The sequence below is a fragment of the Triplophysa dalaica genome, chromosome 10, assembly GCF_015846415.1.
Source record: "Triplophysa dalaica isolate WHDGS20190420 chromosome 10, ASM1584641v1, whole genome shotgun sequence".
NCBI lineage: Eukaryota > Metazoa > Chordata > Actinopteri > Cypriniformes > Nemacheilidae > Triplophysa > Triplophysa dalaica.
The window spans coordinates 20,546,566-20,564,627 of record NC_079551.1 but is presented as its reverse complement, the minus strand read 5'-3'; the positions used below and the strand labels follow the sequence as shown (position 1 = coordinate 20,564,627).

The 18,062-nt window shown below is 34.4% G+C and overlaps 1 protein-coding gene across 1 annotated transcript in view; it reads left to right on the top strand.

Moving 5' to 3' along the window:
• LOC130429801 (metabotropic glutamate receptor 7) overlaps positions 1–18,062 on the top strand; it is a 175,686-nt gene that overhangs the window by 105,494 nt on the left and 52,130 nt on the right. The window contains 3 exon segments of the mRNA XM_056758594.1: positions 8,111–8,146; positions 8,149–8,304; positions 17,321–17,460. Of these exon segments, the coding sequence (XP_056614572.1) occupies positions 8,111–8,146; positions 8,149–8,304; positions 17,321–17,460 (332 nt within the window).

The window sequence follows — 18,062 nt, the reverse complement described above, 5'->3', positions numbered from 1 at the left end:
CCCTGCCATTGACAGAAATATACGAAAAACAATGTTTTCGCTGTTATACGGAACTGAGCGATCTTACCCATCTTCTGTAGGAGTAAAGCATGTATGGGTCCAAATCCAACCAATTCTATTCTATGTTTTGATTTTGACAAATTGCGATCACCTCAGCATTTTGTTCAAAATGTTGATACGCATGAAAGATAAACATATTTGTGAGGTGATTAAAAAAATATATATATATTTTTAATTTATATACTGTTTGGACATATATTTGGGAATCAAATTGATTGAAATCAATTGTCAAAGTTTTGATAAAAAGGATTGGCTCGTAACTCTATAAAAATCTGGCAAGGAAAGAGTTAATATGGGATACATAACTCCCTAACTAAAAAGTATATTTTCACATCCTATATTAGTGGCCAAAAGTAATGTCCAACATTGGAAAATGGATGTTTTATATATATGGCGTTTTAAATATATTTTTATATTGTTGAAGATGTATAAAAAAATGTATGTGATTGTGTATGAGGTGTAAACTAAAGCAATTATTCATTTTTTAGTTTGGCCAAAATTAAACACATTAGCTAAGTATGTTGTTTTTCGAGACATTTTGTATATGTTATACATGCAATCCCTGAGATGCTTTTTTGGCCAAATAACTATTTCGTTTTGGTGTTTTGGGCCTTTTGTACCATACACCTCATATTTTAATTGTTTAATAAAAGCCCACGGGGCAATAAATGCAAATGTCGTTCAAACATGCCATCGAGAAATCACATTTGGTCACTTTTGAATGCAATAAAAAATGTTGGGTATACCAGTCCACAATAGTTTAAGATGCGTACATCATTGAATTTGGTTCGTTGTTACATTTAGATTGTCATTGTGGTCTAGTATTTCAACATTAAAATACAAACAGTGACTGGTCACTTCTCTGTGAGTAGGCAGTTTCTGGTTTGAGTTACTTTTGAGCTTAAGACTTTTCGCCAGTGGTCAAAGATCTGCCTACGCGATACTAGTATTACCATCAATGTCTTTTATGTCTCACATTTTGGAATCTTATTTACTGAGTTGCCTGTCTGCTATGATGGCTTCTGGATAAGGAGGTGAGATATTCAAGAACTGTAGGTGGCAACGATTTCTGTCAGCGGCAGCTGGCAAAGTCAGTGTTGTCTCGGCTGTGCTGATCAGTCTCCATCGCCCGGATACGGCATCTGTGTGAGGGCCAATTTACAGATATCAAGGGCCTGGCCATGTGATGAGAGTGAAAGCACATGCTGCTGTCCCCGGTATAACAGTACGCGCTAGGGGCCAAAGGCGAGTCGGGTCTGATGGATGACAGAGACGGTGTGAGAGAGAGAGAGAGAGAGAGAGAGAGGGAGAGGGAGAGAGAGGTTGGCTGTGGTCCAGGATCACGGCCGTAATGTAGACAATTACAGGGGGCTGGATTGGAAAGTCACTGTGAATTTGTAATCCTTTTTTTGTTTGTTTCTCCGATGTGTACAGGTCATTATGCTCTCGGCGCATTCGACAGGTCTTTAATTAATGAAATGTAATAAGGCAGTATTGAAAAGCTGATCTGTTCCTTTTGGTGGTTTTCTGTCATAACGAACTGGTAGAATCTTCTTAAAGTGAAATCGTGTCATTTTTGAGGGTCAATTTACAATCTCAAACACACCCGACCAAACAATTGTCTCTGTGTCTGGGCCAGGTCATCTTTAATTCATTTTTTAGCGTCAGTCATATGTTTCTTTTGGTTTTTCTGTTGCAGTCGTTTTCATTTTTCTCTCTTTCTGGTTGACTTTTAAAGCCACTTTTAGGAGTTGAGATCTTTTAGGAGTCAAGAGTTTAGTTTCCCTCTGAGCCGTGAAGTGTTTGATTTTAGACTTCCAGAAAATGACAGCTTCTTGTGCCTCTCACAAAAGCAAACACAAATGGAAAATATTTGAACCCTATCTTTGGGATTGCTATTATCATTGTTTCAATAGAAATGTTTAAAGAAAATGAAATTCTGTCACTTCTGTTTTTGCTGACTTGTACTGACAACATTACAAGAAAGATGTGAATTCTGTCTCTGAAATGCTGTGGAAAAAGCCCTAAACCTGTACTTTTGATCTTTTATACTGAACTTCAATTTTCATGTCACGGTTTCTTTCACCAAAATATGTTTAGGAATTCATGAGCTCGTACATTATTGACTTGTAAAACAACCAAAAAAGAATCTGCTTTTTATTAATCTTATGACTTATTTGCCAATAGATCTTTTTTATTTAGACCTGCAACTAAGAATATTGGACCAACAGCTATAATGGTTGTTTATTGGCATTGGTCAAAATTGTATCCGATAAACAAAATTATACATTTTGATACTACCGACACCATTGCCAATAGACAAGGTTACATTTTCTGTTTTCAAATATTTTTATGTGAATTATTTGTTAAATTGTTAATTCAGACTGTACCTTGTGGAGACGCACTGATACTAAATTTCTCCACCGATACCGATAACCGATTATTCGAGTATATCTGAGTGATATTCTGAAGATTACATGTATATTTCTCTGTATATTGAATTTTATAAATTCATATGATGACTATTAATATTGAACATCAGACTGCTGATTTTTCTTAACCTTTTCTTTATACAGAGCACAAATTCATTGCATTTTCCTGTCCTCTTTTGGTCATCGGCTAAGAAATGATAGTGAGAAAAATTGCTTTTATTGACTGATACCAATTATTGGCCGATATATTGGTGCATCTCTAATTTTATGTATGTCATCCAGTGTCGAGTGTTTTTTTTATTAACATTAAATATTTCTAGAGATACACTGATACCGACATTCGATTATTCAAAGTTAAATCTATCGATGCCGATATGGATTCTGAAGATTAAATCATTATTTCTTAACTTTCTGAATGTAATTAATTCATAAAATTACTATTATTATTGAACATCAAACATGGTGGTGTTTCTTAACATTTTCTATATACAGAACACAAATTCATTGCATTTTCCTGTCCTCTTCTGATTGACAGAATATATCGGCCCAAATCATCAGCTGTTTTTAAACTATTGGCCGATAGAGTGGAAAATGGTTTTTATCAACCACTGATTATTGGCCGATATATCGCTTTATCTCTAAATATTACTCGCATATCTCATAGACGATATGATGCAAATACAAATTTCAAATGACTTCAGATTTGAATGTGAAGTTGAGCGTTTACTAACTGCCGACGACAGATGAGTACCCAAGTGCTAGATGGGAGATGTCCATCTGGTTTCATCTAAACATTTTAGCAAGCTATTCCTACAGGCTTTTTTGTCACCTCACTGAGAATTTATGTTATGTTTATGTCACTTATATCACACAATGTTGTCACGCAAGAGTAGGTTTACTGCTCTCACATTATTTTTCATTGGTTATATAAAGAAGAGCTCCGGTATACAGTAAAAAGGTCAATCTGAAATAACATTTGCCACCTGTTTTACTTATATAATTTAACTTTACTTGTATATAAATAATGGAAATTCAGTCATTTTATTTATTCAGTGTCATGTCATTCCAATCCTTTACATGTGTGTGTCATAAGTTAATGTTACATTGCAATTTAAATAGGCAGAAGGAGATTTTAGAGCTTTAGCAAATAACATTCATTTCGTCATTCTTATATGCCATCTGTTTTTTGACCTGTATGATGTTTGGTATGCAAAAAATACTAAAACATTTTGGACTAAACATCATACAGGACAGTTACAGAATGTCATAAGGTTGAGGTAAATAATGACAGCATTTTTGTTTTTGGGTGAACTGTTCATTTAAGACAATAAATTGTCGATTTTACATTTACGTCACATCACCTGCATGATGTTTATCATAGCAGCTGTGTTTCAAGACAATGTTCTATGCGTAGAGTGTCGTATCGGCAGCAAACAAACGGTTCCCTGTGGGATGTTGTGTTCTGAGAAACAGGGACAGGCCGATTCGTTCCTTTCCTTTTTTTGACCTGTTTCAGCGAGCGCCGATCAGCCCACAGACATCTATTCACTATAATTACATGCTCTGTTTATCTGTTCAGCACATGTTCCATCTCAGTGTCAGGGTTTACAGAATTATAGCATGATAATAATGAGAGTGACAGGCATTTCCTCGAGTACCGGAGACAAGTAAACGACCCGACATCCATTCATTCATGTATTCATCTTCGCTGTGAATGTAAGAAGATGGAAGCTTTTAAATGGGTTCTACCAGTGGTTCTCGAATGTTTCAGATCAAGAACCAGCAGAACATCCAAGTACCACCTACAACTGTAGACATTTTCAGTACAAGCTGGTAAATATAAACATTCCGACTAAACTTTTGTGACCACTGACAGTTTTAAGATATTTTTTTAGATTGATAGGGGCCTCCAGTCTTAAAGGTGCAGCTTGTAACAATTATGCAGTAAAATATCCAAAAACCGCTAAGCTAGATTTATAAATTTTCTTCAGCTGAGTACTTACAATATCTCAAATGTTTCCAACTACTTGTAAATCCTGAGAAAATCGCCATTCTAAACATGTGACGCGGAGCTGTGCAGTTGCCTGTCAATGGCATCACATCCACGTTCCCCTTTGTTACAGTCTTTATTGATGTAGAAACCACATGACAACAAAGTCGTGGACAAATGCGGAAGTAGAGTCTATCGTCTAGCAAGCCATTAACTTGTTTCAAGCAGTCATTTATTTATAGACTACAATTATTCGCAACAATTATAAAACTTTACATCATCTGCTGACATGATTTCTCGTTCCCATCTGATTGATAGACATCAGCGGTGGAGTTGAAGACAACAGATCCCATGATTAAACACTCCTTCACAGCGTCATCAAGCTACGGCATTGTTGTTGTTTTGATTGTGCGTCCTCTAGTGGCGTTTTTTTTTATTGCACCTTTAATAAAGGTTGCCAGACACTACCAAATCCCTCATTTTATAGAGGTAACTACAGAAGAGACTGTTCCAACAGTCAATTCTTGATATGGTGGTCTTTTCGCTATACTTTAGTAACAGAATAAGATTTGTTGCCGATTTAGTTTCAAATTCTTTGTGTTTTAAAATGAAGCATTATGGGTAAAGTTGTCTCAGGCTGGTGCTTCATTGAAAACAGATCTCTCAATTGTCTACTTAGCCATGAATGTAAATGGACTGAACAGAACGCAAGAATCGAATTCCCTAAACTACGTAGCTACTTTTTAATATGCTATATATTTGAACATGGATAAAATTACCAAAATTGTGTCAACAAAAGGGAACACGGTGTACGGGTTATAAATCATACTTGGTACTTTGTACACTCTAACAAAATGCCGGGTTGTTTTCAACCTATGGTTGGCTCAACTGTGGACATTTTGCTGGTTAATTTAACCCAGCAGTTGGGTTTATCTTTATTTTACTCAACCGTAGGTTGAAGTACCCAGTATTTTTAGAATGAACATCTATATCATGTATTATTACGTCATAGTAATCTGGGACTCATACACCAGTATTTCTTAAATTGTTGTATTTCAACCCAAGTACATCTTTTTAAGGGTTTTGTTTCACTGTCTTCTAAGATAGTCACAGTTTCTCAGCATTAAAACGTGGCCTGTTTTTCCCTTAAAAACAATAGCGAATCTCAGATCTAACAGCATATGGCTGATACAGACTAGATGAAGGTAGAAACAGACACACCAATTAACTTAAACATCTGGCTTGAATTTTCAACTGCAGTGAAGCCTGTTCTTACCAAAATAAGTGAGAGTCAAACGGATTGAAATGCATCTTTTGGGCTTTTTTGAAAGCCAAAATGTTTCTCGTGGGATTAAGGAGGTGGAATCAAACTTGAATTGAGCAAGAACTGGAAAAAGAACAAAAGCAAGTAAAATCCCAGAAATGTTGCCTTCCGATTTCCCTAAAACTGTATGAAATGTAAATACTCTTTTATATCTGTAATTGAGACCTCATACTACGATATGTATAAAGTCAAGAAAAAATTCCCAGATTGTTTCACTATTTCTGTAAACTAGCCAAGAACTACACTGGAAGAGCCATTTGAATACAGTTTAGTGCATATGATAAATTCTTTGCATATGATTAATTATTGCATGTTGCTTGAAATAGAAAAAGCAGATGCCAAAAGTCTGTCAATCAAATTGATCAGACGCTTACTGTTAAAATCAAGACTTTCCTTTCACATCTACCGGCAGAAATTCATGAAAAACGGTTGAAAGTGTGACCCTTGATTTCTGTATACTAAAGTTCATTGTGTTTCGTGACAAGATTGGTTTAGAGTTCTGACAACTATAATGGTAAAGTATTCTTAAAAAGGTTTGCTGTCGCTTTAAGACCAGCCTGTTATTCAGCTAAGGGTTATAGTGACCTTCAGCATGTCCCTACCTTTGGCAGAATGAAGCTTTATGTCACCGCACAGGGTCATTGATGTCTATTGACCTAAAACACTGAAGGTCTTCCGTTGACCCTGACACGAAGAATGTTATAACCTTTAATCTGATGCTGTCGGGATGCTGAAAAGTGTGAAATCTCTTTTTAACTCGTTCAGTCCATCTTTACAATGGCTTTAGTGTGATACCCTCTCACTTTTAATAAAATATGTGCAACATTGATTCTTGTTTGAGAGATTTTTTCTATTCACAGTCTTGCCTTTTGAGTTCTCGTGTTGTTTTCTAAAAAAAAATGCACCAATAAAAAGATCCATTTAAGTCACAGTCATGCCATTAATCAATCTTAACATGTCATCATGATGGTCGAGTCCTTTTAAGCCTCGGCTTTCTCCTTTAGGGATTAGGAGTATTTTCCTTCTTAAAGACATCAATCAATCATCCTGCAAGTAAATATCATCTAAAGAATGAGATCCACTCAATAATGGGAATGAAATTTCACAAGGCGTATTTCAAGCTCACTGAAAAGGTTTAATAGCACTTTCGGATGGGTTGATATTTGTCCAAGCTAGTTTCAGGCCTCATTAGATCCACTCATTGCTTCCCCTTTTTATTTTTTATTTAATTTAAGATGTCTGTAGTATGCCTAATAAAAAAAAGAACCAGTGTGGACTTCTGAGGGAAAGTGTCAGATCAGAAAAACAGCAGAGCTAATTGAATAGAAATAGAGAAATGGCCAAGAATATTGCGTGAACGGCATTCATGTCCTGTGAGAATTTCCAAGCATGGATCATGGAGTATTGGGTCTTAATGGAACTGTCACAGCTATCTTCACAGTGCAAGGAGTGTAAGTACACGGCCATCATTATTAAGATACTTTAAAGTACAGTTATGTGCTTGACTCAGGGTTAAATTGGGAGAAGGTCTTAAAGACATTCAAACTTGTTTTAGATTAATGTGAATTAAGGTGAAATTCCTTAAAAGATTGGAAATTTTTGTGGAAGAAAGATATCTTCATCTCAAATTTTCTCTTAGACAGAAATACAATGAAGAGCAAATTGCTTAGATTTTTCTCATGAGAAATGATAACTGTCTTAGGCTTGCTAACCAAGATTTTCAATCACAGCCCAAAGTTATCCATTTACACTCAAAAACATTTTTCATACATCTTATCAAAAGCGTAACGATATGAGCTCTGATTTACAGTACACTTTACAACATAAAACAATTATATTTACAATTTGTGTGTACTTGCATTTATTGTAAACATTTTGAGGCTAATCATTGTGGTTTAAAGTTGATACCCAAAAATATGAAACCGCAAAGTCTCCTAAACTATAAAAGAGGAAAAAATAATCTGGTACGGTAAAAAAAAACGATAGTTCTATCTTAAAAGTTGAACAAATTTTCTGATTTTACAACATTCTTGATTTTAGTCAGCTTATCTTGTATTTATTATTATCAATCTATATATGAATATCAGTATTTGTTTACACTAAGTGGTGGAAATTCAAGATTCCCTAGATGAGGACATATTTAATATTTTCAAACCATAGGTGCTGAACATCTCGCTGTATCAAGTATGAAATCTTCATAGCGTTTGGAGGTTTAAAGAATAGGAATATTTACACCGTTGAAATTCAGTCCCAGTTCCGGTATACTCTAAAAAGTGTCTGTTTTTTTATGCAATGTTCCTCCAGGGCAAGAGCGAATAGGAATAGACTCGAAATACGAGCAAGAGGGAAGGTGCAGTTTGTGATTGACGCCGTGTATGCCATGGCCCACGCCCTGCACAACATGCAGAAGGATCTGTGTCCTAACCAGTCGGGTGTGTGTTCCGAGATGACTGGTGGCAAGAAGCTCCTCAAGTACATCCGCTCTGTCAGCTTCAACGGTGAGTCAACTAAAGCCTGCAGACATGCAAGCTTGAGGTCCAGTAAAACACATTTGCCTCACCGTTCCTCATTAAGGTTGAGAGTTTTACTATCACCCCTAACTTTGTATAGCCCTTAAATTCCAATCTTTAATGCTTTACTTGCATTGTTTGTCTTTTTACGAATATGACTTGAGGTGGGGTGTGCTTTGATTATTGAAGTTAAGGGCAAAGAATATTTGGAAATCTCTTGATACTTCTGGCTGACGCACTAAAGCAAAAGATATAAATAGAGATGCACCGATACTAAATTTCCCACCGAACGCCGATCTTTCAGAGTGATATCTTCCGATGCCGATACCAGTTCTGAAGAAAGAATGAAGATTTCCTAACTTTCTAAATGTTATTAATTTAAAAAATGACTATTGACATGATATATCGGTCCTAATCATCGAGCTGTTTTAACACCCGATAGCATGAAAAATAGCTTTTTCCGATCGATAACGATAATTGGCTAATATATCGGTGCATCTCTAGATGTGAAGTGTTTTTCAGATGTGCCTTAAAGTTAGACTTTCACAGTTCTGTACATAAAAATAGATTTAATTTTTTTCTGGAGAAAATGAATCGCCTACCATCACATTTCTTCACAAGAAACAATCCCCAGTAGTCTTGTGTCTCACAAGTGCATCAATTTGTCTTCAAGCTTTGCTCTCAAGGGTAAAAAGCTGGAGGTGTTTCTATAAAATATAACATTTCTCATGAAAGACCATGTGATCTGAACTTCTCCATTCACAATATTTTATAGCTCTATATAGCCCCGTTTATGTGTTTTTTATTTCTCCTAAATATTCTGGTATCTAGTTTCTGAAGTTGATATCTATATAAAATATAACCGAGAACACAATAAAGTCACTTGAACTACGAAAGAGCAATGAAATATTATTCTGGTACCCCAAAATTCCTGGAGAGTTTTGATTTTCACATAAACTTATAAAACATTTTTTTAAACTTTGCAAACAAACTTTCTATTTACCAGTTTCAACTTTTCCAGTATATGCTGTAATGTTATGGATATAGCTCTGAGTCCTTTATGAACGCTGTGGAATGGGTTTTTTCTCATTTTTTACTCATTTTAATGTTTTGCGAGGAGAAATGTCCAATGTCCAATCATAGAAAACCGAACACCTCTCCTCAATGAACAACATGACGTGAGATATCATTCACATATGTAACGCAAACAGCGCGAGACGGGTTGCGTACCAACGTTGTGGGAGGAAAATATAATAAGTATGAGTAATAACAATAGATTTTCAAGCACCCACAGCGCTGAGCAATATAAGGTCCACCCTAACCCCTCTGTAAGATCCAGCGTGTCATTTGTTTATTAAGCCGCAGCTGCTCGTGGGAGGAAAATGAATATTATCATTGGATTAAATCTGATTTAAATATGATCTATCTCTGGCACCTGTCTATTCAGTGTCTGCCTGCATAGAATTTTAAAAATATGAAACAAGTGTCCTGATGTTTTGAAACACCCACGCAGGATATCCAATATCACTAACTTGAGTTAGCCACAGAGATGACAAATAGATGAACACCGCTTAGGGTCAAAAACAAACTTGGATGTTAAGCACCCAAGAAAGTAAACTATGACACTTTCATATAACAAATGTCCGGTAATTTTTTTTAAATCAATTTTTTTATATATTTTTGCCAAAATGATAGTGTGCTTTGTATGTTAAAATCCATTTATTTAAGGGATAGATCGCCCCGCCCCAAAAAAAATCTTTCTTCATTTATTCACGCTGATGTATATACAATGGAAGTCAATGGAGGCCAATGTTGTTGGGTTATCAACGTTCTTCAAAATGTCTTCTTTTGTGTCTTTCATGAGAAAGAAAGGTTCAAATAGGTTTGGAATGACACGAGTGTAAATTATCAAATTATTGTCATTTGTAGCTGAACTATCCCTTTAAAAAACATACCCTGTGAAATATTCACTGATGTAAACCAGTGTGACAACTAGCCCCGGTCTTTCCTATATCTTTATCTAAGCTTCCTAATTTATTGCTGCTACGGTGCACTTTTCTCTAACTTTCAGGATACTTTCACATTCAAGGGCTGTCTTTGTATTAGTCCTTTGAATGAGGAAACCTCCAAGAAGAAAGGAAATATCGTATTAATGCAGCCTAATGAAGTGAAACTTTTTGTGGTCTTGCACCAGTGAACTGTTAGATCAAAGGGCATCCATACCTTTGATGTCTGGATGATGATGAGCAAATACTATTTGGGGTAAATATGTGATCTAACTTATAACACCTGGTTAAAGATACACCAATCAGAATCCGGAAAGAAAACAACTTTTAATAACCAAATGGAATAAGAGAGGAGAGGTTAAAAAAGAACAGCTTGTTAGTTTACATGTAGGTATCTGTATCTGTACAATCTCCCATTTATATATATGGTGCTGTATGTACAGAATGTATTTGTGTTTTAATAAAATACTTTACACGAAATTATAAATATAGATTTAGTTGCATAGTTTATTCACAGTCTCAAAAGTTAACAACTGCAATGTAAATGCTTACATGACATCAGTAGACTTTATTGCATTCATAATAAATGAGTAAACAAAACCTAAGAGCAAAACACTGGTCTATTTCACTTAAATTTTATACCTGATGAGCTTCGATTTTTATTTATTTATGATATTTAACATCACTGAAAAGTTTTATTACTCAATTTAAAAGTCATTGTCGGACAGCGATGAATGCACGACAGGCACACATTTCATTAAATGACTTGAAGACATGAAAAGCAGTAAGACATCTTGGAATAGCATTGCTTTATTTAATTTAAGTGTTGGGTGCTTTCTAGGTGAGCAGTCAGGAGTAATATTTCATATTCCAGCTTGTGAAAAGACATAAAAGAAAATCATTGTGTTTTGAACTGAGAAAGAACTTTAAAAGAACTATTCTCAAATGTGTTCATTTACAGTTCATTCAAATACAAATATTCTGTTAGATTGAAACACAAATAAATTGCTTTGTCAGTAGCATTTCTAATGTTGTTTACTCTACTGAGGCAAGACAATATAAAGTTTAGAATTTATGACGTAAGAAAAAAAACACCCCTTAGGCATGTTTACAAATGTACAAAATGAAAACTAAGCTTGTTGTTAAATCCAATGCTTCAAAAAACAGTAGCAGCATTTGAATATGCAAATGAATATCAGAATTGACTAAATAGATTTATAATACAGATGAATATGGGATGGAGTTTACTATGTATAAGCATACAGACCAGACGGCTTTGGTTTGATATTGACACTTTGAAGAAGCACCAAATACCGATAATAAAACATTAGATGTAACAGACATCAATGAACACCTCATTGAGTATATTTGAAAAATGTTATGCCATGAATAATCTGAATTGACATCCCAAAATGTTTCAGTAAGGTACAATTTAAACTGCAGTCTGTAACTTTTGCCTCTATCTCGCCATCTCTGTTCAAAACATTAAATGCAGATTACTTGTTACCTACTTATTTTCTTTTAAATGACTTAAACTGACATTTCCTGTGAAAATGTATCAAGCGATCAAATTATAATTTATTAAGCTTATCTTTCTGAAATGTAGTTAGATAAGAAGCGAGTTTTGCACACCATTTTATATGTATTTTTTGCTCAATAACTGATCAACTTTGATTATTTTTGAACGAAAATCATAGATTACCGCTTTAATGAAATCTCTAACAATGGGTCCACACCAAACGCGAATTAAGGATTTTGCGCGAGTAAATAACATACAAAGTCACTGCAAAGATGCGTATAGATGCAAACTCGTGGGCTTCAATCTCGTATTCCGCTAAAGTGGAAAATATTTGTCAGATAGCATCACTCAAGTGAAAATAACGAACTTTTCCAGCAAGTAATTAAAGAGCGTGGAATGCGATTGTTTGCGTTTGGTGTGAACCCAGCATAAAAAAACACTAAGTAAACTAGTTTTTTCAGCAAAAGCTAAACATATACTGTAGAGCCATGCATAAAATATTACATATATACAGTACGAATTCTCCTTAGGTTTATCAAATATTGAATTCCACAATTGATATTATTGCATTTGATCACTAACGTAATATGTCAACTAAATTTATTAAAATCAATTTAAATTACGGTTCACTTATATGTCATACAAAATGGATGCAGATTTGTCTATAGACTTGTATGTATTAAAGTTACTTGTGGAGTTTATTTCCAAAAACTCATGTTTTCCAAAAATCATGTTTTTATTATGTTATCACGTTTTCATTGTTTTAATTAGGTATATTTTCTAAAGTTATTATGGCTTAAATCTAACCAAACCAACTGAAGTTTAATTGATATTAATTGAAATGCACAGGAAAAAACTGAGTTGTCGGAGTTATCTCTTTTGGCAAATAAATGCTTCATATAGATCATATATCATGACATTATGTGTCATATGTCACACTTCCTCAAATATCCCGATTACCTGACTAAACAGTACGAACATGAAATATGAAGGTTTATCATATGTTTAAAGCTGGCTGACATAAAATGAAATAAAACAATTTACATTCAGTTTATCTGGAAATATCAAAAACTAAACCCTTTGCCTGCTTTTATTAATAAATGTCTGCAGGCCTGTTTTCTATGTGCTGGTTATTTATGCATGTAAACTCTTGCGATGAAAGCACTTGTTCCGTAGACATAGAAAGCTGGGAAAAATGAACACGCAGCTTGAAGTCGGGCAATTGAGGTTTTTTTTTGCCAGTTTTCAAAGGTTTTTAAAAATGTTTCCTCTAGCAAAAGCATATAAACTAATTCAAAGGCTTCATGTGTGCTAATAATGAATATGCTTAAGAAGGTTATTTCAAGATCTTATATTTACAGCGTAATTACAGTGTAATTTTGAATGATTGGTCGCCTCTGAGTTGATTATTATTACCTGTATATACTTGAATATATGAAGTGGAACCCTGAGAAGCTCACCCTATTCAAAAATCAACATAACCGCTGCCTCTTAAAGCTTTCCATATGATGCAACAACACATTATTGTGTAACTTCTGAAGACCCATGGCGTATGCTCATGTTAATTCACTGTTAAGTGCAAGCCGGTTAATCGTGGCTTTCGGTGGGTTTCCAGTCCATCGCCTGCTATTTAAGTGTCTCTACCATGCAGTCATTTTCTCATCTCTGCGCTTTCTTTTAGTATTCAGTGTCTGCATTCTCCCTACAGTCTGTAAGAAAAACCGAGCAAACTGTATGTATCTTCCCATGATGCCTCTCTCCAAAAAAACATCAACAAACAGACTTGAAAAGGCAGCAGGTTACGCCAAAGTCACCGAATAATGAAGGACTTTAAAAACTCACCACAGCAGTTTTTGTCACCCCTCGCGCGACAGTCAGTTTTTGCATTTCTGCTGAATCACTGAATTACATCTGGGCCTTTTTTACTTCTTAATAGCTGATGAATTTATAAAGAATAAGTAAAGAGTTATTTATGCTGAAAGCTCTTGTTTTTGTGTTAGGCTTTAGATTAGATTCGGCTTGCACAGTGACTTCTTCAAGGTATTGATCTAGATGGCAGAGAGATGAACCATCCTGTATTTGGGTTTGATTAAGCTGGATGGGAATCTTCAGGCACCTCAAGTATGGCTGGGCCAGTGTGATGATATTTGTTATTCAATTGTATACATACATGTCACATAATCTGGAGATTCAGCAATATTGTACAGTATAACACAAAAGGTGTAAGCTTCCCTTGTCATTTTTATTATTATAGTAGACAGTAAATGTATTTAGTTTTTTGAGGTTGTCAAAAAATATTGCAACCTGACGCATTGATACACACAAGATGTTGGGTTATTTTTGACACAGCATTGGATCAAAAAGGAACAAACCCAAATATTGGCAGTAAAATGTTCATATTTGATTTAACAATGGGTTATAACAACCCAGCGTTTTGGGGTAAAACAACACAGCACCCTACTTTATAATCCAAAGGTTGGGTTTGTACCTTTTTGACCCAACCATATAACCCAGCATTTTTTAGATTCATCCAAATTTGTTATAGTTTAATGTATTACGTTTCTTTTTTGTTTGTTTCTTAAAATGACATTAATATTTTAGTTTTGACCTTTATTTTGTTTAATTACCCTTGAATCTATAGGACCCATAATCTCCAACATTGAAGTGAGCTTGTTGAACTTTAACATCTCTGACTGTGTTATCCAGCTACACTTTTTCTATATTAATTTTCATATTAATTTCAGGTACCTCTAAATATATAGTTAACCATATAAATATATATAATCATATAAATAATCATATAAATTTATATATATATATATACAATAAGTATATATTATTATAATTAAATATATAATTAACCTTTATTATAATTTGTACAAGTTTTGTTTTAATATTCAGTTATATTATCATTGCGACATTTTCAACCAATATCTAAGGCAGTTTGTTCTGAGATGGTTTAGGGACTGAAAGATCTAAAAAACATCTCGGTAAAAAATAATCTTTTGTTCTATAATATAAAATTGTATTCAAAGGAAGCTTATTTTGCCCAAATTGCCATCTTTGAATTCAAAAGTTCTATCTGCATTCTGAGCAGTTTTAAGATATTGAGCTTCAAAATTGTTGCATTCCATTTGATTTTGTAAATAAAACCTTTTTGTTTTCTAAAAAAAGTCCCAAGATGTACACAACAAAAAGAAAAAACATCACATAATGTAAATTAGTTATCACGAAATAAAAATGTTAGAAAAACCCAATATTGTCAAAACTTTCAGATTATAAGAACCTTATAATTCCAAGTGGACGAAATTCAAGACTTATTGATTTAAAATTACATTGCATTTATTAATTTGGCAGTCGCTGTTACTCAAAGCGACTTACAAGTAGGAGAACATATACACATGAACTTTTTTTGGTATGTGTTTTAAATTAATTAAAAATGCTGTTCATAAATTATTTAAATCAGAATCGTCTTATAACAAGCATAGTTACTTGAGTCAACGAAAAATAATTTGGATGAATTTCCAAGAAACTTTGTTTTGTTATATTGTTATATATTTATATTCTCTTTCAATTCATAAAGTGACAATGGAAATGCAAAATGATTCTCGGTGGGCCTCAAATGTTCGACAACAGCACAGGTGTGCAAATCTTTTGGGGTCTGGCCCTGTGTAGCTTTCAAAATTCGGTTTCAAGAAGCTGCATAAAATACTAAAAGGATATTTCATCTGTCTCTGAAATGTAAAAATGAGTGGGTGCAATAACCTCCTATCGGCACCTGCATTTGTTTGCTGCTGATGCATTGGAGAGCTTGCATGCTGAGGGTCTAGCAATGGTAAGTTACCCAGAGAAAATAATTATACTACACTAATTGCTACAGAGAGCATTTCAAGATGCAAATGTGATACTGGATTGCTTTCATATCAATCTTAAGCCTAACTTCACATGAACTCTACCCCATACCACCTTCTCAAAGCAGAATCACCTTTCACACCAACCAGATGACTTGAACACTGACATCAAACACACTTGAAAATATATGGTTCTATATAGCACTAAAAGTGGTTATTTGCTTGTTAGGGAAACCACTTTTAGTGCTGTATAGCACCATATCTATATATTCTTTGGGGTGACTATGGTGTTATATAGCACCGTTTCCATAAAAGGAACCTATTGAGCCTGTGTAATAATAATAATAACCTATTAAGCCATTGGTTCTATATAGCACCTCAGTATTCCCAAAGAACCCCTGAAGAACCACTGAAGCACCAAAATATGGTTCTATATCGCACTAAAAGTGGTTCCCCTATGATAACGAGCCAAGAACCACTTTTAGTTATATATAGCACAATTTTTTTGGGATTGAGTCCACATCAAAAGCTCTAGTGTGAAAGGGCCCCATAAGTTATAATTTTTGTCACTAGTGTCATTCAAGGAAAGTTTTCTTGATATCACGAAGTCCTGCCAATAGCTACTTTCACAACCTGTTGCTCCCAGTGCCCTTCAACATAATAAGTGTGATGGGAGTCTGTCATAAGACCACAGCATGAGGCAGATGCACAGGATAGAGGTGCCGAAATGCATTGAAGGTTTCATCTGCCACTCAAGCCAAACTGTTGATTGCATTTTGGCAGATTTAAGATCATTAGTGCTAAGAACGGCAGGTAAAACTCTCGAACAGTATGATGGGACCCAGTATCAGGCCCTGGAATCCCTCACTGTTGAGGATTCTCGCTTTTTGTTATCCTTTCATGTCCAAACTAACCAGTTATTATTATTATTATTATTTTAGTACTCCTTCAATTTAAATAAATATCAATGGCTACATGAAATTTAGTAATCTGGGGACATTTATTGGTGGCAAAGATCATCTTATGTGTATATCATTTGTACAGATGTTTACACTGAAGTCTGTAATGACCAAAATAATGACTATTCCAAATAGGATCCAAAACAATCCATCGTCTACCATTGTTGAGCCAAACAGAATTTGCTCCCCTAAACTCACACATGTTGGTAAAATGTTGCTTTGATTGCTTGAGTTACTAATGTAAAGCTGCAGTTACAGAAAAAAAAAAAAAATATATATATATATTTATATATATATATATATATATACATATATATATATATATACATACGTACTAAAAAGTAATAACAAACAAATAAATACTTCCAGAATTCAACACACACACATGAATTATCTGTTTATATAAATGTGTGTTTGTGTGTTACTTTTTATTATTTCATTATACATAAATGTATATGTTTCCATGTTTTTTCTTAAATCGTACAACAATCTTGAGTTTGAAGTAATTGGTTATATAAAACAAACTTAACATTTGTATTATTACCGAAAGTCACTGTTTTAGCTTTTAAATTTTAGGCTTTTTAGTGTCTGATTTAAAGTTTAAATAATAATTGTCATTGTAAACTTCTCAATCACGGTCAGATATAAAAACATGTTTTTTTTTTTCAGGGAGTGCTGGAACGTCTGTCACTTTTAACCGGAATGGTGATGCTCCAGGACGATATGATCTTTTTCAGTACCAGATGAATATCAACAATACTCCTTTCTACAAAGTTATCGGACAATGGACAGAAAATCTTCAACTCAACGTAAGTCTTCTTAATGAATCCAATTAAATTCATCATCTAGTTCACATTCATTCTCTAATCCCTAAACTTCCGTTTTAGTACTTATTCTCAAATGTGAACACAGACGCCATTAAAGCAATCAAGCCTTCATCCACCAAAATTGGATTCCACCAATTAACTTTTCAATGTAGCCTATAATCAATATCTGTGCATTTTATAATCAGCGCTCAACGCACTTACTGGTCTCTGGTTTCTGCTTTTGAATTTTGATTCTGTTAGTTCAGGAAGCTCTGTCTACGCTCAGCAGTTGGGCGCAGTCAGGCGTATCAGTCAAACATAATATAATTTAGTCCTCTGTAATTGCTGGGGACATTTAAAAGATACATCTTAATAGACAGAACCTCATAACACTATAACCTCTGAATGAACCTTAGATTACATATTCATATAGATGAACATCCCTCAAACCTGGGAGTTCAGATTATTATATCTTTGCTAATTAAAATACAAACCAGATGTGCTTGTGTCGAGTTTATGCTATGAGTGACCACTTATTCTGTTGGGGATACACCCCAAGTTCGATGTTCCTGCTGAAACCTTGTATCTCCATATTTCGTGATCTT